General features: G+C 42.1%; 3 protein-coding genes across 7 annotated transcripts in view; 2 read left to right on the top strand and 1 right to left on the bottom strand.

Annotated features, from left to right (window-relative positions):
- Positions 1–5,876, bottom strand: part of LOC123504296 (charged multivesicular body protein 3-like) — a 17,072-nt gene extending 11,196 nt beyond the window's left edge. Inside the window, exon 1 of the mRNA XM_045254725.1 lies at positions 5,579–5,876. Coding sequence (XP_045110660.1) covers positions 5,579–5,602 — 24 coding nt within the window. The 5' untranslated portion in view covers positions 5,603–5,876. The remainder of the gene's footprint in view (positions 1–5,578) is intronic.
- The window catches only part of LOC123504252 (stromelysin-3-like), a 10,310-nt gene extending 2,471 nt beyond the window's left edge, over positions 1–7,839 (top strand). The window contains exon 2 of the mRNA XM_045254639.1: positions 6,654–7,839. Coding sequence (XP_045110574.1) covers positions 6,654–7,768 — 1,115 coding nt within the window. The 3' untranslated portion in view covers positions 7,769–7,839. The remainder of the gene's footprint in view (positions 1–6,653) is intronic.
- A 5,965-nt stretch (positions 7,840–13,804) lies between these two features.
- On the top strand, positions 13,805–23,536 carry LOC123504274. Of its 5 annotated transcripts, none has more exons than XR_006674789.1 (9): positions 13,805–13,879; positions 14,797–14,839; positions 16,500–16,772; positions 17,738–17,871; positions 18,325–18,439; positions 19,007–19,131; positions 20,457–20,580; positions 21,840–22,516; positions 23,323–23,536. XR_006674789.1 is itself a non-coding variant. In XM_045254707.1 (9 exons), the coding sequence occupies exons 1-8, from the start codon at positions 13,827–13,829 to the stop codon at positions 22,044–22,046; spliced, it is 1,074 nt and encodes a 357-aa protein (XP_045110642.1). In that variant the 5' UTR covers positions 13,805–13,826; the 3' UTR covers positions 22,047–22,078; positions 23,143–23,271. The 5 variants fall into 5 exon arrangements, 3 of the variants coding, with proteins under 3 accessions (XP_045110642.1, XP_045110634.1, XP_045110621.1); XR_006674785.1 differs by lacking the exon at positions 23,323–23,536 and adding an exon at positions 22,659–22,695; XM_045254707.1 differs by lacking the exon at positions 23,323–23,536 and adding an exon at positions 23,143–23,271 and having other exon boundaries at positions 21,840–22,078.
- Positions 23,537–25,000: the final 1,464 nt, after the last annotated feature.

Below are 25,000 nucleotides of genomic sequence, written 5' to 3' on the forward strand. Positions count from 1 at the left end.
TGTACAGTGAGACAGGGCAACACACACGTAAGCACGCATACACCGTACGGGAGGGTGGGGGCCAGAGGTCTGGGTCTGGGTCTGGGTCCCACCCCAGGACCCCCGTTGATGACGTCACATATTTACGTTACGCAAACCATTTTGAAAATGTCGACTCGCAAAACGGCAGCTGGACACGAATGCTTATGAAATTGTGACTTGTCACCAATCAAAACTAACTTCCAAAATATGAAAAGCATTGCCAGGCTGAGCAATAAGAAAATATTTCAAAAATACCACAAATAAAAGTGTTATAACATCGACATGCTCAAAAACAATTCTAAAGCCCACCAACTTCATTCAACAGGATCGAAAACACTTTTTAAAAATATGAACAACATTCACAACATTTCAAAACTTGTCAGCACGCGGAAACAAAAAAAATAACATCTTTTGTATGTGTCACTTTTACACACTTTAACGGCGCTGTAAATCACTCTCAAAGTCCACATATTTACCTTGTCAGGAGCGAAACACACTTAAACCATCACAAACTATTCTTTGAAAACACAAACACTTCATTACACCTGGAAACAAAAAATCAAACATACGTAGTTGGAAAATTTGTAAAGGAAACTGGGCTCTTATCTAAGCCATAAACAGCCTCTAAGTCACCGTGTTTCACGCAACACAAGCATGACACACTCCAAACACTCACAAATACTTACAGAAAGCATCAAAACTGACTTGTGAGGCGAAATAAGTGAGCTGAGGGGAAATTAAAATAAATGCTGGAACTGGGCTGGCCGGGGCAGGCTGGGCGGCCATCTTGATGACGTCACCAAGATGGCCGCCCAGGAGTGCCGGTCGCCGCCAGCTATTTCACCTGTCTGGGCCTTCCTGACACACAAAGCTGGCAATGCGGATGTATCTGAACAGCTGACGTGAAAGATTGTGTCTGTGGCTCCACTTTGTGACATGTCTGGCCTACAATAAGTAACAAACAAACCACATAATGGCTGAGACATGCCCACCGCCTCTGCCCACCCCTCGGTGTACTCACGCAAAACTTGCATTTTCGCGGCTTTTAAGTGTCTGAAGGTGTTGATTCACTACCACTGTGTGCTGGAGGTTACCTTGGAGTGTGTTGGGGCGAGTTAGGAGCGTGACATGCTGAGGTATCCGTCACATCACCACTACCACTTCGGTGTTCACTGCAGTGTGTTGTTGCTTGTACGTCACTGCAAGGGTTGTATCCTCCACTGTGTGTGTGTGTGTTTTCTGAGTTTCAGTGGTGGGTGGGTGCCTGGGTGGGCGGCGGCGCTAGAATGTCTCTCCCCAGTCCACACACAGGCAGACAATATGAGATACAGCGTTTATCACTAGACACAGCAGAAGCAGCAACAAGCCATACTGTACACAAACACAGCACAGCAAACACTGCAAGCCAGACACAACAGACTGGTTACTTCCCACCACCACCACCACCACCACGGACACTGGCGCCAAAACTGACTGACATGGTGGGTGGACGGTGCGGTGGTGGTGGTGGTGGTGGTGCCAGCTGCTGACCACAACCCTCCGCCGCCGCCACGCTCCCTTCCGGACAAAACCAATCCAACACAAGCTTCCACTGCCCTCACTACACTCTCACTGTGCACTGCTCCATAACATCCACACACCCAAACGTCGTGCAGTGAATGATGAACACTACACAAAGAACACGTCTATACTGCTAAACTTTTGAATGCAAGCAATGAATCGTTCAACACTTCACTTCAGGTTAGAGACAAGAGAACGTTGCCGTGTACGAAACAATACGCAATGAAATAGAGAAATAAACAGATAGAAAATAATAAACAGATAACATGAAGAAAATAAATACATAAATAAAGTAATTAGATAAATAGAATAAATAACATCAGTGTGTGTGTGTGTGTGTGTGTGTGTATCATAACACTGCCAGGCTGCCTCGCTCATCCCGACCTGGCAACACTGCGGCGACTCTCTTCACGGGCTACGAGTGCAGTAGTAGTAGTAGTAGTAGTAGTAGTAGTGGCAAAAAATAATAATGATAAACTTCCTCCACTATATCAAGAGGGCTTATTTAGATTTAGACGAGTTTCTTTTAAGGTGACAAGATTTCTGCAGGATTAACTGGAGAAACACTTTAAAATCCCGCTACTCTACATTTCAGCGGTGGACGAGCGGTGTGTTTTGCAGATATCTCCTAAACGAATCGTTGGATGAGTATGATATTTCAACACACTACCTTGAACATCCGTTCGTAATTTCTGGTTAACATACCACAGTGCTATATGTGTTATGTGAGGAGTTTACTCGTGAAAAATAACACAAAGCCGACGAGTCATGTTGACGCATTCCAATGAAAGTGTGGCCCCTCCCCCCCCCCACACACCCACCCAAACCATTCCTAACCACTACTACGTCTCCCCCGTCTCGGAAGTTCTCGCTCTTTATCCTCTCCTCTCCCTAGCTCCTCGCCTCCCTCCCTCCTGTGTCCCTCCCTACTTCTCCCACCACTGTATTTATACATTATAATGTTCTGTAAGTGTGTATGTATGGATATGATTATTAACGAGTATGGTACAATTTGATGAAGGCAAGAAGTGGTTCACGTTGATAATTAGTGTACAACAGCACGTTTACGTGTAGTATATAGAAGAGCCATGTTTGCAGTCGTTATGGTCAACCATGTGAACATGATGTGCTGGAATTACCTGTGACCTGGACCTTCTACTGTTAGGCCGGCCATACACTTATCATGTACACCTGACAGGTACGCCTGGAAAGTTACGCCTGTCAGGTATACCTGACACCTGAGGAGCACACACACTCTTCATGCATACCTGTCAAGTTTGTCAGTTGGCCATGGATTCTCGAGAAGATGAGTTGTACTTTCTCTCCTTATTATCTGTAGTTTTTGTGAAATGTAAAAACAGACTGAAGAAACGCAAAGGATTGTTAATAACAGAGAGAGAGACCTGTTCAGGTACACCTGATGAAACCGCCACACACACATCGTTTACTCGCCTGTCAGGCAGAACTGATCGAATTTTCATCAGTTGTCAGGTCGCCTGAGAGGGTAGTTTTTCCCGCCATACACTATCAGGTATACCTGACAGGCTTAACTTTTCAGGCGTACCTGTCAGGTGTACATGATAAGTGTATGGCCGGCCTTAGGAAAAGTTGATACTCTTATTGCGTACTGTCTACCTATTGATCATAAAAAGTGGTCCAGTTTATATATAATATTATTTTGTTGTTAGATACGTTGCTTATTATCCAGCTATACGGCCATTAACAGCGGAATTAGCTATTGCTTTCACGGTCGTTTGACCCACTCTGGTTTTCATGTCCACATATACCAGCAATTGTATTAAATAATATCATTAATGTATGATATGTATGTACATACTGACGTATGTAACTATTATACCTATACGTATGTAATTACAATAGGGAAAAAAATCAAAGGTGGAAGGCTGATGGTGTGAATAGGGGGTGAAGAGGAAAGCGGGGAAGAGGGTCATGCGATACTGGGGTAGAGAAGGAGTGGTCTGGGGGTTCTTCAGGGTGGTGGTGGTGGTGGTGGAGGGGTTAGACGAGTACCCCACACTCGTCCGATTCTGTATAACACCTTTGATATGATGACTGGATTAGGCGTAATATCACTCAGTAAACTCCTCACATAACACATATAGCACTGTGGTATGTTAACCATAAATTACGAACGGATGTTCAAGGTAGTGTGTTGAAATATCATACTCATCCAACGATTCGTTTAGGAGATATCTGCAAAAAACACCGTTTGTCCACCGCTGAAATGTATAGTCGTCATCTTGGAGGCCTTCAAAATAGTCGTGGTGAGAGTAACGCGTTTTTAAGCAAGTTTTTCACGGTTCTAGAGGCAGAGTGACAATATTTCTACATTAGTAACTGGAAACTCTCTCGAAAACCCCGCTAATTATCTATTTTGGCCTTGGAAAACTGTTGTGGTGAGAATAAAGCGTTTTTAAACCCCTTCAGTATCATGACGTGTTTCCATACCTATTCTACTTAATATTTGGCGATTTTATACAGCTTTAGAAACTCATGTGGGGGATTAGAATAGTGAAGACTGTGGCCATTAATCTTGTGCCCTCCATACACCCTTGCTAATGTCAATAAAATGGTCTAATGGTACACAAATCTCAAGGTAAAAATGTGTCCCAGTACTGAAGGGGTTAAAATAGTGAAGACTGTGGCCATTAATCTTGTGCCCTCCATACACCCTTGCTAATGTCAATAAAATGGTCTAATGGTACACAAATCTCAAGGTAAAATGTGTCCCAGTACTGAAGGGGTTAAAATAGTGAAGACTGTGGCCATTAATCTTGTGCCCTCCATACACCCTTGCTAATGTCAATAAAATGGTCTAATGGTACACAAATCTCAAGGTAAAATGTGTCCCAGTACTGAAGGGGTTAAAATAGTGAAGACTGTGGCCATTAATCTTGTGCCCTCCATACACCCTTGCTAATGTCAATAAAATGGTCTAATGGTACACAAATCTCAAGGTAAAAATGTGTCCCAGTACTGAAGGGGTTAAAATAGTGAAGACTGTGGCCATTAATCTTGTGCCCTCCATACACCCTTGCTAATGTCAATAAAATGGTCTAATGGTACACAAATCTCAAGGTAAAAATGTGTCCCAGTACTGAAGGGGTTAAAATAGTGAAGACTGTGGCCATTAATCTTGTGCCCTCCATACACCCTTGCTAATGTCAATAAAATGGTCTAATGGTACACAAATCTCAAGGTAAAAATGTGTCCCAGTACTGAAGGGGTTAAAATAGTGAAGACTGTGGCCATTAATCTTGTGCCCTCCATACACCCTTGCTAATGTCAATAAAATGGTCTAATGGTACACAAATCTCAAGGTAAAAATGTGTCCCAGTACTGAAGGGGGTTAAAATAGTGAAGACTGTGGCCATAAATCTTCTGACCTCCATACACTCTTGCTGTCTAATCACACCCAAAACTCAAGGTAAAAGTGTGTCCCAGTACTGAAGGGGTTAAGGATGACTTTTACAGTTCTAGAGGCAGAGTGACAAGATTTCTGCACGATTAACTGGAGAAACACTCTTGAAAACCCAACTAGTCATCTCTGTGGCCTTTGAACACAGTCGTGGTGAAAGAATAAATCGTTTTCAAGCTAGTTTTTACGGTTCTAGAGGCAGAGTGACAAGATTTCTGCACGATTAACTGGAGAAACACTCTTGAAAACCCAACTAGTCATCTTTGTGGCCTTGGAAAACAGTTTTGGTGAGAGATTAATGCGTTTCTCAGTATGCCTCCTCTTGCGTTATCCTTTTAGCAGGCCACCTCACCTATACTTAACCTCTCATATCTCAAACCTCACACCTCACAGCAACCCCGCACGCCCACCACCACCCCCGCCAGACACCCCACGCCCACAGCAAGCCACCAAAACTCAGCCAGATCACGCAGTTTTCATGCTAAAGGGTAAAATGTAACACCTTCTACTGCCACTTTCGCTGTTGTAGAGATCCTGTCAGGCAAATTACAGGCTTACCTTTCTATCTTCATCCTCGTGCATCTTGGCTATCTTTCCTCGCAGCTACGCCCACGCCCGTCACCACACGCGCCAGGCATCACACGCCCACATCATGCCACAAAAACACGCCCACACTGCACTATTTTGCCGATATATGAGAAAATTCAAACACTATTTCCTTCCGTCTCTTCACCGCTATGGTTCGGCTTGAGGAGGGCTTGTCACGTGACCACCGCAGGAGCCAATCAGAGCCCGCGTTGGTGTGACGCTACGATAGTTAGGACAAGTACTCGTCGCTGATTGGCTGTTGATGGTGCTAATGAAAGGCGCGTCAATTAGAAAAGGTATATTTAGTTTGTTTTCTCGATTTTACTTATCTGTTTACTTATTTGCATGTTAATTGACAATATTTATCACATATTGAATTGTTTTGTTATTTCGATGGTACTAAACACCTTACATACACAAATAAAACACCATTTCGGGTTCCATACACACTCGGCGGCTTGTCCGAATGTGTCTGACGGGCTGAGGCAAACAGGACTATCCAGCCAAAACTGAGCGTGTCTGGGCTGACAGGCTGACTCCATCCGGCTAGCGTCCGGCTCAGGCAGAACGTGTATAGGCTTATGAGGCGGCTTTGAGGCACACCACACACACACACACACACACACACACACACACACACAGCATATGACTTGTAGAAAATTTACAAGCTGTCAGCCAGTCATGAGGTAATGTGGCCGTGTGTGTGTGTGTGTGTGTGTGTGTGTGTTGCTTCTGGGTGAAAGAACTTTTAAGAGACAGCAGCGTGAAATAGGCGTGTTGGTTTTAATAACTGTATCACTGCAATAGCTGCTGTCGTAAGTAGGCCTATAGCTCATCATTTTCCAAAGGGAGGCCATCATCTCTCTTCACGCGGCCTCAACAGTGTGTGTGGGTCGCTCCGCCGCCCGTCACGCACACTGTTCACCGGCCAGATAAGCGTGCATGGGGACCTTCTCTTTCACCTCTCTACGTTCATTAGGTATTGCTACTACTACTACTACTACTACTACTACTACTGTTACTACTACTACTGCTACTCCCACAGGTCTCAGTCACTCGGACGTGAACACTGCTCTGATGGCACCATTCTATCAAGACTTAGCAGACGATTTTGAGTTACCAAAGGACGATGAGAAAGCAATCCAAGCTCTCTACGGTGCCCCAGAGGAAGACCGACAATCACCCATACCCACCCACGCGCCCAGGACAACCACCACCACCACACGCCCACCTAGACCACCCCCACGCCCTCCTATACGCACCACCACCACCACACGCCCACCCAGACCACCTCCACGCCCACCTAGACCACCCCCACGCCCTCCTATACGTACCACCACCACCACACGCCCACCCAGACCATCCCCACGCCCTCCTAGACCCCACCCTCGTCCTAGTACCACCCAACGACCTCCAGTCACAACGCCACGACCGCCTACGGAAGGTATATGCCGCCCGTCTAAGCCAAGCCACCCAACACAGCCAGATATTTGCTTCAGTGACATAGATGCGGTGACAAACTTCAGAGACGAGCTTTTTTTCTTCAAAGGGGAATATTATTGGCGTCTAGATAGGAAGGGAAGGCCATACTGGAATGAATATCCTGAGAAAATAGCTTTACGTTTCCCGCCACTGAGGAAAGTAGACGCCGCGTTTGTCAACCCGGACGGATATCTTATCTTATTCCAAGGACAAGAATTTTTCATCCTTGGCTACCGTCTAGAGGTCATACGCAGAGGTTATTTATCTAATTTAAACATCAACGCGACTCATCTGAACGCCGCTATGCTATGGGGCCATAATGGGAGGGCCTATGCCTTCAGCGAGGACAGATATTGGCGATTAAATAAGACCGGAGTGGCTGATATTGACTATCCAAGAGACATTGCAACATGGCGTGGGGTTCCTAAAAATATATCCGCTGTTTTTACGTTAGGGTATAAAACTTTCTTCCTATCAGGGCTCATGTATTGGATATATGATAATAAAGCAATGAGAGCACAGCAGACGCCATTGGTAACAGCTGCACACTGGCTAACCTGCCCAGAATACACGGGACAAACATTAATCAAGTGTTTTTCAGGACAGAATAACCAACGGGTACCGAATGTCTTCCTCCTCCTCCTCCTCCTCCTCCTCCTCCTCCTCCTCCTCTTTTGACTTTTTTCATTTTAAAAGCCACAAAAGAAAGGAAAGAAGGAGGAAATGATGTTGATAGGAAGAAAAATGTAAATAGTTCTCCTTTTTTTCTTCTTTCTCCTATAAATGAAAGGAGGAGGAATGAAAAAAAGAAGAAAAGAGAATGATAGGAAGAAATAATATAAACAGTCTTTTTTTCTTGCTTTAAGTAAATGAAAACAGAGAAAAAAAAAGAAATGAAGGAAGAAAAGATGATGATAGGAAGAAATAATATAAACAGACTATTTTTTTTCTTGCTTTTGTAAATGAAAACAGAGAAAAAGAAAGAAATGAAGGAAGAAAAGATGTTTATATGAAGAAAAATGTAAATAATTCTCCTTTTTTTCTTCTTTCTTCTATAAATGAAGAGGAGGAGGAATGAAAAAAAGAAGAAAAGAGAATGATAGGAAGAAATAATATAAACAGTCTTTTTTTCTTGTTTAAGTAAATGAAAACAGAGAAAAAAAAAGAAATGAAGGAAGAAAAGACGATGATAGGAAGAAATAATATAAACAGCCTATTTTTTCTTGCTTAAGTAAATGAAAACAGAGAAAAAGAAAGGAATGAAGGAAGAAATGATGTTGATAGGAAGAAAAATGTAAATAATTCTCCTTTTTTTCTTCTTTCTTCTATAAATAAAAGACAAAGGAAAGAAAAAGTGAAGAAAAATAATGATAGGAAGAAATTTTGTAAACTGCCTATTTTTTTTTTTTTTTTGCTTTTGTAAATGAAAACAAGAAAAAAAAGAAATGAAGGAAGAAAAGACGATGATAGGAAGAAATAATATAAACAGCCTATTTTTTCTTGCTTAAGTAAATGAAAACAGAGAAAAAGAAAGGAATGAAGGAGGAAATTATGTTGATAGAAAGAAATAATGTAAATAATTCTTCTTTTTTTCTTCTTTCTTCTATAAATAAAAGACGAAGGAAAGAAAAAGTGAAGAAAAATAATGATAGGAAGAAATAATGTAAACAGCCTATTTTTTCTTGCTTCTGTAAATGAAAACAAGAAAAAGAAAGAAATGAAGGAAGAAAAGACGATGATAGGAAGAAATAATATAAACAGACTATTTTTTTTCTTGCTTAAGTAAATGAAAACAGAGAAAAAGAAAGGAAAGAAAGAAGGAAGAACAAGATAATGATAGGATAACAGTATAAACAGCCTTTTTTTTTCCTTTAATGGTGAAAAGAAAGAAAAAAAAATTGAAAACAAGAAAAGAAAAATTAACCAGTTTATTTTTTGTAATTCGAGGAAGGAAAAAAAAAACTAATATTAATTTCTAAAGTAAGAGAAAATTTGTAGGAAAAGTAAAAACAATAAAATAAATAACAGAAAATGAATAAAAGGAGGAAGAAATCAAAATAAAAACTAAAAATAAATCAAATGAGCCTTTTTTATTTTCCTTTTTTATGATAAACTAAAAAAAAAATTAATAGAAGGAAAAGAAAAAGAAAGAAGGAAAGAAAAATGAAAGAAATGAATAAATAGAAAAAAAATAATGGTAAATAAAAACGAAAGAATAAATAAATAGTCTTTTTTTTAATGGGAAACTAAAGAAAAAATTGAGAAAAGGAGAAATAAAGGAAAAGAAATGAAAAGAAATGAAGGAAATGAGAAAAGGAAAGAAAAATTGAAATGAAAAGGAAAAAAAAATGTAAATATTTCCTTTTCATTTATCAAAGTCAAGTAAAAAGTAAAGAAAATTAAGAAAAAATAAGAAAATAAGAAAATAAAATAAAATAGAGAAGAAAATAAGAAAATAAAAAGAAAATAAGCAAATAATAAACGTGAAGAATAAAATAAAGATAGACAAGGCAAGAAATAGAGAAAATAATGATAAATATTAGAAAAAGGAAGAGAAAATAAGAAAAAAAACGACAAAAAAAAAAACACTCTAAATAGCCTATCTTTGTTTTTAATGGCTAGATAAAATAAATGAGAGAAAAAGAAAAGGAAAAGAAGGAAAATAATAATAAAGATAGAAAAAGAAGAGAAAATAAGAAAAAACACGAAAAAAAATAATATAAATAGCCTATCTTTGTTTTTTTTTAATTGTTTAACTGAAATAAATGAAGAAGAATGAAAATGAATGAAGGAAAATGAAGGAAGAAGGAAAATGATGAAGGAATAGAAAAAAAGAAGGATGTGAATAATGTTTTCTTATATTTAATTGGTTAACTGAAGGAAATGAAGGAAAAGGAAAATAGATCAAGAAAATAATGATAAAAATGAGAAAAAAGGAGAGAAAATAAGATAAAGAATAGAATAAAAACAATGTAAATAGCTTTTTTTTTTTATTGGTGAAATGAAGTAGATTAAGAGCAAGGAAAATATAGAAAGAAGGTAAATATTATTGTTATTATTATTATTATTATTATTATTCAGTCAGTCAGTCAGTCAGTCAGTTCATGTGGCAGCCTCATAGATACGTATTCTCTCTCTCTCTCTCTCTCTCTCTCTCTGTCTGTCTGTCTGTCTTCAGTCTGGGACACATTTTTAACTTGAGATTTGTGTACCATTAGACCATTTTATTGACATTAGCAAGGGTGTATGGAGGGCACAAGATTAATGGCCACAGTCTTCACTATTTTAACCCCTTCAGTACTGGGACACATTTTTAACTTGAGATTTGTGTACCATTAGACCATTTTATTGACATTAGCAAGGGTGTATGGAGGGCACAAGATTAATGGCCACAGTCTTCACTATTTTAACCCCTTCAGTACTGGGACACATTTTTACCTTGAGATTTGTGTACCGTCTTCACTATTTTAACCCCTTCAGTACTGGGACACATTTTTACCTTGAGATTTGTGTACCATTAGACCATCTCTTGACTAGCAAGGGTGTATGGAGGGCACAAGATTAATGGCCACAGTCTTCACTATTTTAACCCCTTCAGTACTGGGACACATTTTTACCTTGAGATTTGTGTACCATTAGACCATTTTATTGACATTAGCAAGGGTGTATGGAGGGCACAAGATTAATGGCCACAGTCTTCACTATTTTAACCCCCACATGAGTTTGTGAAGCTGTAGGAAGTCACCAAATAGTCACCACAAGGAATATGGAAACACGTCATGCTACTGAAGGGGAAAATGAACCGCTGGTGGACAAGACAGTACCGAGCGAATTGAACCTCTCCAATGCTTCACAACTCTCCCCTCAGTGAAGCAATCTCTCGCGTTTACAATATTCACATTCATAACATCAGCCTTTCAACAATTTACCTTCCAATCCAACTCTCTTCCTTCTCTCGCCAACCAATCCAACACTCTCTGCATCTCATTGTGTAAGATATTTGTTCATTAATTGTGGGAAACTTTTTATTTTTCTTTGAGGGAACCAACACTCAAGTGGATCCTGTTTTCGATGCTTGTTGCCATTTTTTGTTCATTTTTCCTCCTATCTCTCTTTCTTACTCTCTCTAATGTAGTGAGAGAGAGAGAGAGAGAGAGAGAGAGAGAGAGAGAGAGAGAGAGAGAGAGAGAGAGAGAGAGAGAGAGAGAGAGAGAGAGAGAGAGAGTTGAATAGAATTGTTAAGATGTGAATATTTCTTCCTCTTCCTCCTTTTCCTCCTCCTCCTCCTCCTCCTGCTGCTGCTGCTGCTGTTGCTCCTCCCGTTAGGAGCGTGAACAGTGACCAGTGAACAGTGTCGGTGAGTGAGGTAGGTGGCAGGTAGCAGTGGCCACAAGACTGTCTGCCTGACATGAACTGAACCTTCCACACATTTGTTGCTTAATTTTGTCCAAGTGTTCACTTCACTGGTAGGGAACCAGCACTCAAGTGGGCCGTTCCTCCTCAACATGTTGTTGTCCTGGGCTGGCTTCTCTCCTGCAGAGGAAAGGAACAAAGGTGTGCCCGCTCTGGTGTCATCTGCGTAACACAAACACACCTACCTCGCTAATCTCTCCACACAACCCCACCACTGGTCTCCTCGGCACAGACCAAGCCACTGTTACCAGCGGTACAGTCTTCAGTCAGTTCCTGCTGCCTCAGACTGGAACACTGAAGACCAAGGCAGTGTTAGCAGCGGTACAGTCTTCACCTACAAAGGTCAGTCAGTTCCCGCTGCCTCAGACTGGAACACTGAAGACCAAGGCAGTGTTACCAGCGGTACAGTCTTCACCTACAAAGGTCAGTCAGTTCCTGCTGCCTCAGACTGGAACACTGAAGACCAAGGCAGTGTTACCAGCGGTTCAGTCTTCACCTACAAAGGTCAGTCAGTTCCCGCTGCCTCAGACTGGAACACTGAAGACCAAGCCACTGTTACCAGCGGTACAGTCTTCACCTACAAAGGTCAGTCAGTTCCCGCTGCCTCAGACTGGAACACTGAAGACCAAGCCACTGTTAGCAGTGGTACAGTCTTCACCTACAAAGGTCAGTCAGTTCCTGCTGCCTCAGACTGGAACACTGAAGACCAAGCCAGTGTTAGCAGCGGTACAGTCTTCACCTACAAAGGTCAGTCAGTTCCTGCTGCCTCAGACTGGAACACTGAAGACCAAGCCAGTGTTACCAGCGGTACAGTCTTCACCTACAAAGGTCAGTCAGTTCCTGCTGCCTCAGACTGGAACACTGAAGACCAAGCCAGTGTTACCAGCGGTACAGTCTTCACCTACAAAGGTCAGTCAGTTCCTGCTGCCTCAGACTGGAACACTGAAGACCAAGGCAGTGTTACCAGCGGTACAGTCTTCACCTACAAAGGTCAGTCAGTTCCTGCTGCCTCAGACTGGAACACTGAAGACCAAGCCACTGTTACCAGCGGTACAGTCTTCACCTACAAAGGTCAGTCAGTTCCTGCTGCCTCAGACTGGAACACTGAAGACCAAGCCAGTGTTACCAGCGGTACAGTCTTCACCTACAAAGGTCAGTCAGTTCCGCTGCCTCAGACTGGAACACTGAAGACCAAGGCAGTGTTGGCAGCGGTACAGTCTTCACCTACAAAGGACAGACTGAGACTGGAACGGTGAACTTGGTAACAGTGAGGAATGAAGGCCAGAGGTAACCCTTCCACTGCCGCACGAAGCCAACAACAGCACCAGAAGTCATCCAGAAGTGTTAATCACCCTCTACATGAAGGAAGGGCGTTGATAAGGACAGTCTGTGAGTTGCAGCCACCTTAAACATTGAAACTGGTTAGGGAACAAGGGAAAAGATGGTTGTAGTTGTAGTTGCAGTAATAGTAGTAGCAGTAGAAATTAAGAGAGAGAGAGAGAGAGAGAGAGAGAGAGAGAGAGAGAGAGAGAGAGAGAGAGAGAGAGAGAGAGAGAGAGAGAGAGAGAGAGATGCCAAACCTATGACGAACAGAAAGCAATAAAAGAGATAGTGAAAAAAAAAGGATTAAGGAGATTTGAGAGACAAGATGACAGAAATAGTGATAAGAAAGATAACAGAGAGAGAGAGAGAGAGAGAGAGAGAGAGAGAGAGATAAGATAACATTAGTGAAGAAACGAACCACAGAAAGAATGAAAAAGAATGAAAGAAAGAAAATGTGACATGAAATTTTTGAAAGGATGAGAAATGAAACGAAGATTGGGAAGAAAAATAAAGAAAGGAAAAATAAAGAAAGGAAATAAAGAAAGGAAGTGAAATAAATGATAGAGATAACAAGAATGAACAAACAAAAAAATAATGAAGAGGAGAAGGAACTGTGTGTTATGAAATGCTGTTGTCAAGTTAGTGGTAGTAGTAGTAGTAGTAGTAGTAGTAGTAGTAGTAGTAGTTGTAGTATTAGTGGTAGCAGTAGAAGAAAAGAAGAAGAAGAAAAAAAGAAAAACGAGAAAAAGAAGAGAGAGAGAGAGAGAGAGAGAGAGAGAGAGAGAGAGAGAGAGAGATAATGGGCATATATATCTTGCTGTCCTTCCAGATAAACATTACAAGACTGTTGGTGCAGGTGTGTGTGTGTGTGTGTGTGTGTGTGTGTGTGTGTGTGTGTGTGTGCATTCAAAATACTCTCTCTCTCTCTCTCTCTCTCTCTCTCTCTCTCTTCATTATTTCTTTCTTTCTTTCTTTCAGGTTGTGTTAAAACAGTGTCAGAATGAAGCTGGTGCTGGTGGTGGTGGCGGTGGCGATGGTGGTGGAAGGTGCAAGGTTAGTGTTGTTGTTGCTGTTGTTGTTATTGTTGTTGTTGTTGTGGTAGTGGTGGTGGTGGTGGTGTTATTAGTTGTGTGTGTGTGTGTGTGTGTGTGTGTGTGTGTGTGTTTGAGTGTTTGGTGTGGTGCAGTGTGTGAGGAGACAGCCAGACGTTCCCCTACGGAGCGAGGTGAGAGCTCATTGTTTCCGATCTTGGGCTAGGCCTGAGACCAGGCACACACCACACACCGGGACAACAACCTCACAACTCCTTCATTTACACCCCCTACCTACTCACTGCTACCTCAACACTCTACACTCAACACTCAACACTGAACACTGTACACTGAACAGTGGACAGTGAACAGTGAACAGTGAACAGTAAACAGTGAACACTGAACAGTGAACAGTGAACAGTGAACACTGAACAGTGAACACTGAACAGTGAACAGTGAACACTGAACAGTGAACAGTGAACAGTAAACAGTGAACAGTGAACAGTGAACAGTGAACAGTGAACAGTGAACAGGGGCTACACGTCAAAGGAGACACACCCAAATATCTCCACCCGGCCGGGGAATCCAACCCCGGTCCTCTGGCTTGTGAAGCCACCGCTCTAAACTGAGATACCGTGTGTGTGTGTGTGTGTGTGTGTGTGTGTGTGTGTGTGAGAGAGAGAGAGAGAGAGAGAGAATTGTCAAATATATATGAACTATTACTACTACTACTACTATTACTACTACTACCACCACCACTACTACTACTACTGCCACCACCACCACTACCACCACTACTGCCACCACCACCACCACCACCACCACTACTACTACCACCACCACCACCACCACCACCACCACTACTACTACCACTACCACCACTACTACTACTACTACTACTACTACTACTACTACTACTACTACTACTACTACTTTCAGAGCGGAGCAGAAGAAAGGAGGAAGCAACAATGATGATAAAAAGGTAAGATAAGGAACACAAGATAGTGATATGCTTGTTGTTGTTGTTGTTGTTGTTGTTGTGGTGGTGGTGATGGTGGTGGTGTTGCTGGACACCCCCTATAACTTCCATAAACTGCTAAACTGCTACTTCTCGATCTAAACCGTAATGAGGATAGTAGTAGTAATAGTAGTAGTAGTAGTAGCGTTAGTAGTAGTAATAGTGGTAGCGTTAGTAGTGGTTGCGGTAGTAGTAGTAGTAGTAGTAGTAGTAGTAGTAGTAGTAGTAGTAGTAGTAGTAGTAACTAACCATAACTATCACTTGTCCTCTTCAAACTAACATATCTTAATCCAACCTAACCTAACCTTCTTCTTCTTCTTCTTCTTCTTCCTCAGCATGTCCTTCCATCTCAGCTTCGGCCTACCTCTTCTTCTTCTTCTTCTTCTTCCCTCCACCTCCATAATTTCCATCTCCTCTCATTACATGCTCGTACCAACTTAACCTTCTTTCCTGCATCTTTGAACTTATCTCTGCAACTTTCACTGTGCCTCTTATCAACTCGTTCTGGATCATTTCTTTTGTCACACCGCACATCCATCTTAACATCCTCATTTCTGCCACATCAACCTTCTTTCCATGTAGGTTCTTCATAGCCCAATTTTGACTTCCATACATCATTGCAGGCCTTAATGCTGCTTTGTAAACTTCACCTTTCAGTCTCGCAATTAATTTTCTGTCACATAGAAACCCCGTGATATTTTTCGCCAGGAATTCCATCTACACTGAATCTGATGGTTTATTTCTACATGCAGTCCATAGTTACAAGCGATTCAAGATATGGTAAGGCAGTAACTCTCTTAATAGCTTCCCCATCTATACTCATATCATCTACGCTATCTACCGCATTAACCCTTTCAGTACTGGGACGCAAATTACTATGAGTTTTGTGTAATTAGACCATTTTTTGACATTAAGGTTTTATGGAGGTCAAGAGATTAATGGCCAGAGTCTTCACTATTTTAATCCCCCACATAAGTTTCTGAAGCTGTACAAAATCACCAAATAGTCACCAGAATGAATATGAGAACGTGACATGGTACTGAAGGGGTTAAAGGATAGGTACTCGGTCTTGCTTCTACTAATCTTCAAACCTCTATCCTCTTGTGCACCTTTCCATCTCGTAAGTTCCCCCCGCAGGTCAGCTTTTGTCTCACTCACCAGAACGATATCATCAGCAAACAGCATTGGCCATAGTGCTTCTCTTCTCACATCTTCGCTTAAGACATCCATAATTAGTTAAAAAAAAACCTAACCTAACCTAACTTAATCTGGCCTAACCTAACCTAACCAAACTTTCACCTAACCTAACCAAATATAACCTAACCTAACCTAACTTAATCTGGCCTAACCTAACCTAACTTTCACCTAACTTAACCAAACCAAATATAACCTAACCTAACCTAACTTAATCTGGCCTAACCTAACCTAACCTAACCTAACTTTCACCTAACTTAACCAAATATAACCTAACCTAACCTAACTTGACCTAACCTAACCTAATTTCACCTTTCCCTCTCCCTCACACAGACCCCCTATCCAGCCACAACCTTCCTAACTCCCCCCCCCTCTCTCTCTGTCTGCCTTCTCCCTGACCTGACCTGACCTGGCCTGCGTCAACTTTCAGAGCCTCAAGATACCGAAGGAGTTTTTACAATGGGATCGATTCAACAAGAGATTTCTACACCACATCAACATCCACCCTTCAAAACTCAAAGAAAACGAGATCAAACCCCATCTGTACACTCTTCTCAAAAAACTTGACTTCCTTACTTTGGTTGAGGACTATTTGAACAAGAAATTAGGCAACGTGAGGACAGAGGAGCAGGCGAGGCGTGTCTTTACTCTTCTCGACCTCTTGAGCGCCCAGGAGCCTCTTAGAATGCGCTATTTGAAGCAGGTTTGTTCATTCAGTGTTTGTAGTTCTGAGTGTTTGCATTGGAAAGGGTTTAGTTGAAAGGATCCGGGTTTTGAGGGCGTTGTTTGTGGTTGTGGTGACAGATTAATAATATTTCTATACTCCAAGGGCTCTAGTTGAAGTGACGCGGGTTTTTAAGGGTGTTTTTGTGGTTGTGGTGACATATTAATAATATTTCTATACTCCAAAGGCTTTAGATGAAGTTCTAAGGATTTTAAGGTGTTTTTAAGGTTGTGGTGATAGATTAACAGCATTTCCATATTCCAAAAGCTCTAGTTGAAGTGACGCGGGTTTTTAAGGGTGTTTTGGTGGTTCTGGTGAAAGATTAACAACATTTCTACACTTCAACTTGAGCCTTTGGAGTGTAGAAATATTGTTAATCTGTCACCACAACCACAAAAACACCCTTAAAAACCCGCGTCACTTCAACTAGACCTTTGGAGTGTGGAAATGTTGTTAATCTGTCACCACAACCACAAAAACACCCTTAAAAACACGCGTCACTTCAACTAGAGCCTTTGGAGTGTGGAAATGTTGTTAATCTGTCACCACAACCACAAAAACACCTTTAAAAACCCGCGTCACTTCAACTAGAGCCTTTGGAGTGTGGAAATGTTGTCAATCTGTCACCACAACCACAAAAACACCTTTAAAAACCCGCGTCACTTCAACTAGAGCCTTTGGAGTGTGGAAATATTGTTAATCTGTCACCACAACCACAAAAACACCCTTAAAAACCCGCGTCACTTCAACTAGAGCCTTTGGAGTGTGGAAATAGTTAATCTGTCACCACAACCACAAAAACACCCTTAAAAACCCGCGTCACTTCAACTAGAGACCCTTTTGAAACTAAACTATGAACAAACACACCACAAAATCTTATAGAGTGACAGCCAAGACAGCCACCCCCTCTCTCTCTCTCTCTCTCTCTCTCTCTCGTGGTGCAGATGCGAGAAGCTCTGGTGTCGCTGTTTGAGAGACACCCAAACGCCGCCAAACACACCATACCTTCTCATTTCATCCTGGGAGCTTTTGACAGACACGTGAAGGCCAGGAAGCGCCGGGCCATGGCTGTCTTAAGGTAGGTTGATAGAGAAATGGATTGGTTAAATAGATATAGACAGACAGATGGGTTAGTATTTATATAGCTGGATAGATAGATGAATAAAAGGATAGATAGATAGATGGATAGATAAATAGGTAAGATTGATAGATATATGGATAGATGGACATTTTTCAGACACCTAGATAAATAGACATAGATAGATAGATAGATAGATAGATAAAAGCAATATTAATAGATATATATCGGGAAAATAGGAAAAAAAGAAAGGAGAGAGAGAAGAAGAGAAATGTTAATATCTCTCTCTCTCTCTCTCTCTCTTTAGACAAACAATAGACAGACAGACAGATAGACAGAGAGACAGATAGATAGACAGAGAGACAGATAGATAGATAGACAGAGAGACAGATAGATAGATAGACAGAGAGACAGATAGATAGATAGAAACACACTCTCTCTCTCTCTCTGCAGACGCGTGATGGTTGGTAGCCCTGAGACCATCACAACACTGGTTCACTACAAGGCTGGAAGATACAGCGCTCTTGACCACACGCTCCGCCGCCACGCCATTGCCAACCCCTTCATGGTGAGCAGGAGGAGGAGGAGGAGGAGGAGAGGATGGTAGCAAAAAAGTAACAGAAAGGAAGAAAGAGAGGAAAAAAAAATGAAATTGAGGAGAAGGAGGAGGAGGAGGAGGAGGAGAGAGAGAAGGTGAAGGAGGAGGATTAAAAGAAGGAAGAGGTGAAGGAGGAGGATGAAGAAGAGAAGAAGGAGGAGGAGGAGGAGGAGGAGGAGGAGGAGGAGGAGGAGGAGGAGGAGGAGAAGAAAATAGAAAGAAGAAAGGGGGGAGGAGGAGGAGGAGGAGGACGAGGAGGAAGAGAAAAAGAAAAAAGGAAGAGAAGAAGGAGAAGTAAAAAGAGGAGAGAAGGAGGAAGAGTAGGGAGAGAAGAACGAGGAGGAGGAGGAAGAGGAGGAGAAGAAAGAAGAAGAAGAGGAGGAGGAGGAGGAGGAGGAGGAAGTGAAGGTGAAGGAGGCGGAGGAGCAAGAGAAGGAGGAGGAAGAAAAAGAGGAGGAGGAGGAGGAGGAGGAAGAGAAGTTATCATTTGTCTGTAATCTCTCTCTCTCTCTCTCTCTCTCTCTCTCTCTCTCTCAGGAGGTGAGCGACAAACAATGGTACCACATCAAGCCAGCGACCTCTCCTCATTTGACCCTCAGCATTGACCTCCTGACCTGGCGTATGCTCCTGGTCAACCACACCTTCTCCCCAACGCTCTTCAGGTAAGGCCAGGTCAACTCAAGTAAAGTTAGGTTAGGTCAGGTCAGGTTAGGTTAGGTTAGGTCAGGTTTGATTATTTGAGGGTTTGTACGTAAATTTGGTATCAGTGTGGTGGTCATGCTGTTTTAGGAGAGAGAGAGAGAGAGAGAGAGAGAGAGAGAGAGAGAGAGAGATAGTCTTCATAATCGCTCTTCTCTCCCGCCAAAACTGTTTACCAAGGTCACAAAGATCAACTGTCGTTTTCAAAAGTGTTTTTTCCTGTTCATACTGTAGAAATGTTAATCTGTCACCACAACCACAAAAACACCCTTAAAAACACGCGTCACTTCAACTAGAGCCTTTGGAGTGTGGAAATGTTGTTAATCTGTCACCACAACCACAAAAACACCCTTAAAAACCCGCGTCACTTCAACTAGAGCCTTTGGAGTGTGGAAATGTTGTTAATCTGTCACCACAACCACAAAACACCCTTAAAAACCCGCGTCACTTCAACTAGAGCCTTTGGAGTGTGGAAATGTTGTTAATCTGTCACCACAACCACAAAAACACCCTTAAAACCCGCGTCACTTCAACTAGAGCCTTTGGAGTGTGGAAATGTTGTTAATCTGTCACCACAACCACAAAACACCCTTAAAACCCGCGTCACTTCAACTAGAGCCTTTGGAGTGTGGAAATGTTGTTAATCTGTCACCACAACCACAAAACACCCTTAAAACCCGCGTCACTTCAACTAGAGCCTTTGGAGTGTGGAAATGTTGTTAATCTGTCACCACAACCACAAAACACCCTTAAAACCCGCGTCACTTCAACTAGAGCCTTTGGAGTGTGGAAATGTTGTTAATCTGTCACCACAACCACAAAACACCCTTAAAACCCGCGTCACTTCAACTAGAGCCTTTGGAGTGTGGAAATGTTGTTAATCTGTCACCACAACCACAAAAACACCCTTAAAAACCCGCATCACTTCAACTAGAGCCTTTGGAGTGTGGAAATGTTGTTAATCTGTCACCACAACCACAAAAACACCCTTAAAAACCCGCGTCACTTCAACTAGAGCCTTTGGAGTGTGGAAATGTTGTTAATCTGTCACCACAACCACAAAAACACCCTTAAAAACCCTTACAACTTCAAATAAACCCAGAAATAATGTTAGGAAAATGAAAAAAAGTCCCGTTGAAACCATAAAAGATAAACGAACAAAATGAAATAGTAGTTGTAAATAGTAGTAGTAGTAGTAGTAGTCGTAGCAGCAGCAGTAGTAGTAGTAGTAGTAGTAGTAGTAGTAGTAGTAGTAGTAGTAAAACTGTAAAAGCATCCTCACCACCAGATTCAAGGCAGTCTCCGAGAAACGCCAACAAATATACAGTGTCCGCAGCGCCGTCTTGTCCTCATCTGCCAGTCTGTCCTATCCTTGCCACCACCACCACCACCACCTCTGTTTCAGCTACGAGGTAAGAGGAATACAAAGGAATACAAAGGAAAGACCAAGCAACAACATACCTTGGGGTCCTTACTAGGCTGCTTGGTTAACTATTCTATACTAACTACACAGTGTTAGAGACAGGACAGGAAAGCAGAAGGCTCCTCCCCACCCACCCATCCCACCAGCCGAAGCTGGCCGGAAAAGGAAAGGCACCATGTGGTATTGAAAAACCAAATGGAATTTTAGAGGATAGAGAAAGGAAGTTGTAATCTACGTCTACTCTTGTTTGTGGGGGACTATGTAGGTGCTTGACGGTTATGTAGTGTGGTGAATGTGCGTGTGGGTGGAGTCACAGTGTGGATGTCGGAGGGGTGGTGCGGCAGCCTTGCCTGGCGCTTTCAAGGAAGGCAGCAGTCAATCAGGCCCCAGCTCCGTTCACTCCACTGAGTAAGCGTACTTTCCCTTGGAGGGACGCCGTACACTGATTTCCCCCTGCAACATTGATCCCTGGTTGTCCCGATGGTGATCAAAAATTGACAGGGAGTAGTGACCGTTAACTCAGGGTTATCTGTGAGTGTAAGTATAGTATAGTGTACTGTAAATGTAGACACAGTGTAGAGGTGAAGAGGTGGTGCGGTAGTCTTGCCTGGCGCTTTCAAGGGAGACAGCAGTCAATCAGGCCCCAGCTCCGTTCAGTCCACTGTAAAAGTGTACTTCCCACTAAGGGGCGCCGCACACTACATGGTTACCCCCTGCAGCAGTGACCCCTGGTACTTTAATTCCCCATGATGATCACTACTGTCAGGGCTCCTGACTTTCCACAGCCCGTCACAGGTCGAGAGTAGTAGTAGTGACTGTTCACTCAGGGCTGTCTGTGTCGTGGAGGAGGAGGAGGAGGAGGAGGAGGAGGAGGAGGAAGCATTTTTTCAGTTAGTGCTAGAGATGTTTTGAAATGAAAGAGGAGGAGGAGGAGGAGGAGGAAGAAAATAAGGTAGAGATGGACGAAGAAAAGGAAGAAGAGGAGGAGGAGAAAGAAATGGTAAAGGAGGAGAAGGAGGAGGAGGAGTATGAACAGAAATAGGAGGAGGAAGAGGAGAACGCGTAAAGGAGGAGGAAGAGGAGGAAGTAAAAGAATAAAAATGAAGAAGAAAAGGAGGAGGAGGAGGAGGAGGAGGAGGAAAAAGAAAAGAAGAAAAAGGAAGAAGAAAAAGGAGGAGGCGGAAGAGAAAGAAAATGCTAATTCTAATCATAACTCTCTCTCTCTCTCTCTCTCTCTCTCTCTCTCAGGACTCAGTATCTGTAGAGTTGGTAACCCTGCAGCGGGGCGAGGTAGCGTTGACCAGCAAAGGGAGGAACGGAACAGTGCTTTACCTGCGGGACGCCACCGGGGGGAGAGAGGCGGCGTTCCCCAGGGTCCCAGTGCCCACTATGACGCCCCAGTACCCAGGAAGACCCGCCCACTGGATCCTCTCGCCGCTGAAGAGGGAAAGATAAGGAAGGTGGTGGTATATTGGCGGTTTTTGAAGGATTTTAAAAGAGAATGGCGTGAAAAATGAAAGAAAAAGGTTATTAGGCGTTATATTACGAAGTTAATGAAGGAAATGAAGAAAAAGAAGAGTTAGAAGAAGGAAAGAAGATAGGGAAGATGTTTTTTTGAAGGATTTTAGAAGAGAATGGTGTGAAAAATGAAAGAAAAAGGTTATTAGTTATTATATTAGGAAGATAATGAAGGAAATGAAGAAAAAGAAGAGTTAGAAGAAGGAAAGTAGATAGGGGAGATGTTTTTTTAAGGATTTTAGAAGAGAATGGTGTGAAAAAATGAAAGAAAAGGTTATTAGTTATTATATTAGGAAGATTAATGAAGGAAATGAAGAAAAAGAAGAGTTAGAAGAAGGAAAGAAGATAGGGAAGATGTTTTTTTGAAAGATTTTAGAAGAGAATGGTGTGAAAAATGAAAGAAAAAGGTTATTAGTTATTATATTAGGAAGATAATGAAGGAAATGAAGAAAAAGAAGAGTTAGAAGAGGGAAAGAAGATAGGGAAGATGTTTTTTGCTGTTTTTGAAGGATTTTAGAAGAGAATGGTGTAAAATAATGAAAGAAAAAGGTTATTAGGCGTTATATTAGGAAGATAATGAAGGAAATGAAGAAAAGAAGAGTTAGAAGAAGGAAAGAAGATAGGGAAGATGTTTTTTTTAAGGATTTTAGAAGAGAATGGTGTGAAAAATTAAAGAAAAAGGTTATTAGTTATTATATTAGGAAGTTAATGAAGGAAATGAAGAAAAGAAGAGTTAGAAGAAGGAAAGAAGATAGGGGAGATGTTTTTTTAAGGATTTTAGAAGAGAATGGTGTGAAAAATGAAAGAAAAAGGTTATTAGTTATTATATTACGAAGTTAATGAAGGAAATGAAGAAAAAGAAGAGTTAGAAGAAGGAAAGAAGATAGGGAAGATGTTTTTTTAAGGATTTTAGAAGAGAATGGTGAAAAATGAAAGAAAAGGTTATTAGTTATTATATTACGAAGTTAATGAAGGAAATGAAGAAAAGAAGAGTTAGAAGAGGGAAAGAAGATAGGGAAGATGTTTTTTGAAGGATTTTAGAAGAGAATGGTGAAAAAAATGAAAGAAAAAGGTTATTAGTTATTATATTAGGAAGATAATGAAGGAAATGAAGAAAAGAAGAGTTAGAAGAGGGAAAGAAGATAGGGAAGATGTTTTTTGCTGTTTTTGAAGGATTTTAGAAGAAAATGGTGTAAAATAATGAAAGAAAAAGGTTATTAGTTATTATATTAGGAAGATAATGAAGGAAATGAAGAGTTAGAAGAAGAAAAGAAGATAGGGAAGATGTTTTTTGCAGTTTTTTGAAGGATTTTAGAAGAGAATGGTGTGAAACAAGGAGAAGGAAAGTTATTGAAGTAAAAAGAGATGTTATATTTTATAGATGGTGAAGGAAATGAAGAAAGAAGGAAAGATGATAATAGGAAGATGAAGATGTGTGTGTGTGTGTGTGTGTGTGTGTGTTGGGTTAGGTTAGGTTAGGTTAGGAGGAAGAGGAGAGGAGGAGGAGGAGGAGGAGAGGAGAGAGAGAGAGAGAGAGAGAGAGAGAGAGAGAGAGAGAGAGAGAGAGAGAGAGAGAGAGAGAGAGAGAGGAAAAAAAAATAAAAGAAAGAAAAAGAATTAGAGATTGAAAGAAGAGGAAAGAGAAAAGAAAGAAGGAAAGAAACAAAGGAAATACAAAAAGAAAATAAAGAAGCAAAGGAAAGGAAGAGAAAAAAGTGAAAAATAAAATAATGAAATGAAAGAATGAAGAAAGACGAAAAATACAAGAGATAGACACACACACACACACACACACACACACACACACACACACACAGATAGATAAATAGATAGATAAGACATACATACACACAAACAGACTGATAAACATATAGATAAAACACACACACACACACACACACACACACACTTAGTTTCCTGATACTGATTAATGACGCTCTGACAAACACCATCCCCCCCCCCCCTGGAAGAATGTGGATGGCATCACTGTGGGTGTGCACTGTGCGGGTGTGCCACTCAACAAAAACCAGACTGTATTGAGCACTCCCAACACCACTCACTGAACAGCCTGCAGGAGTGGGCGGCGGAGAGCAGGATGACAATTAACAACACCAAAACAGTAATTCATTGTCAGCACCTCCTCAGCGGCAGTTCCCCCCCCCCTTTCCCAGCTCTCCCTGTTTCCTCACCCCCTCCAAGTGGTCAACTTGGGATGGTCTTCTCGGGGTCACAGTGGACGGTCAGCTGACATGGAAGTTACACGTGACCGCCACAGTGAGATCGGCAGCCTACACTCTACATGTCACTGCGCACACCAGCTGATGCGTTAAAGGGGATCTACATCACCTTCATCCTGCCCAAACTTATGGCTCACCTGTGTGGTCTTCCTCCCTCACCTGCACTCAGCACCAACAACTGGGAAATGTCCAAAAGAAGGTCAGGCAGCAGAAACATACTTGCCCTTGCCTACACTCACTATGATCACGGCCTCTCTACCCTCGATCTCCCCACACTGGCTGCCACACACCTAAGGGCCCTCGTCTGGCTGGGTAGAGGCCTGGTGTGCCACTCACGACTACGACACCTCCTCCCCCACAATGCACCCCAGCCAACCCATTCCACTTGACAAACCGGGTCACACCAGCCACCCACAGCTACACCTCCTCCCCCACAACGCACCCCAGCTAACCCATTCCACTTGACAAACCGGGTCACACCAGCCACCCACAGCTACACCACCTCCCCCACAATGCACCCCAGCCAACCCATGCCACACGACACACAAACGTGGTCCCGCCAGTTAAAGCCCCGAGGAGGGATCGTGAGCAACACAGTGCTACCCTACCCCCTCCATGGTGCCAGTCATACACAGCTAAGTTAAGGTTCTTATC

This window comes from Portunus trituberculatus, chromosome 2 (genome assembly GCF_017591435.1).
Source record: "Portunus trituberculatus isolate SZX2019 chromosome 2, ASM1759143v1, whole genome shotgun sequence".
In the NCBI taxonomy this organism is placed as follows: Eukaryota; Metazoa; Arthropoda; class Malacostraca; order Decapoda; family Portunidae; genus Portunus; species Portunus trituberculatus.

Coding starts and splice junctions, on each gene's coding strand:
- LOC123504274 (XM_045254707.1), top strand. CDS start 13,827: ATGAAGCTGGTGCTGGTGGTGGTGGCGGTGGCGATGGTGGTGGAAGGT. Junction 18,440..19,006: donor CCATTGCCAACCCCTTCATG/GTGAGCAGGAGG, acceptor TCTCTCTCTCAG/GAGGTGAGCGACAAACAATG. Junction 19,132..20,456: donor TTCTCCCCAACGCTCTTCAG/GTAAGGCCAGGT, acceptor CCTCACCACCAG/ATTCAAGGCAGTCTCCGAGA.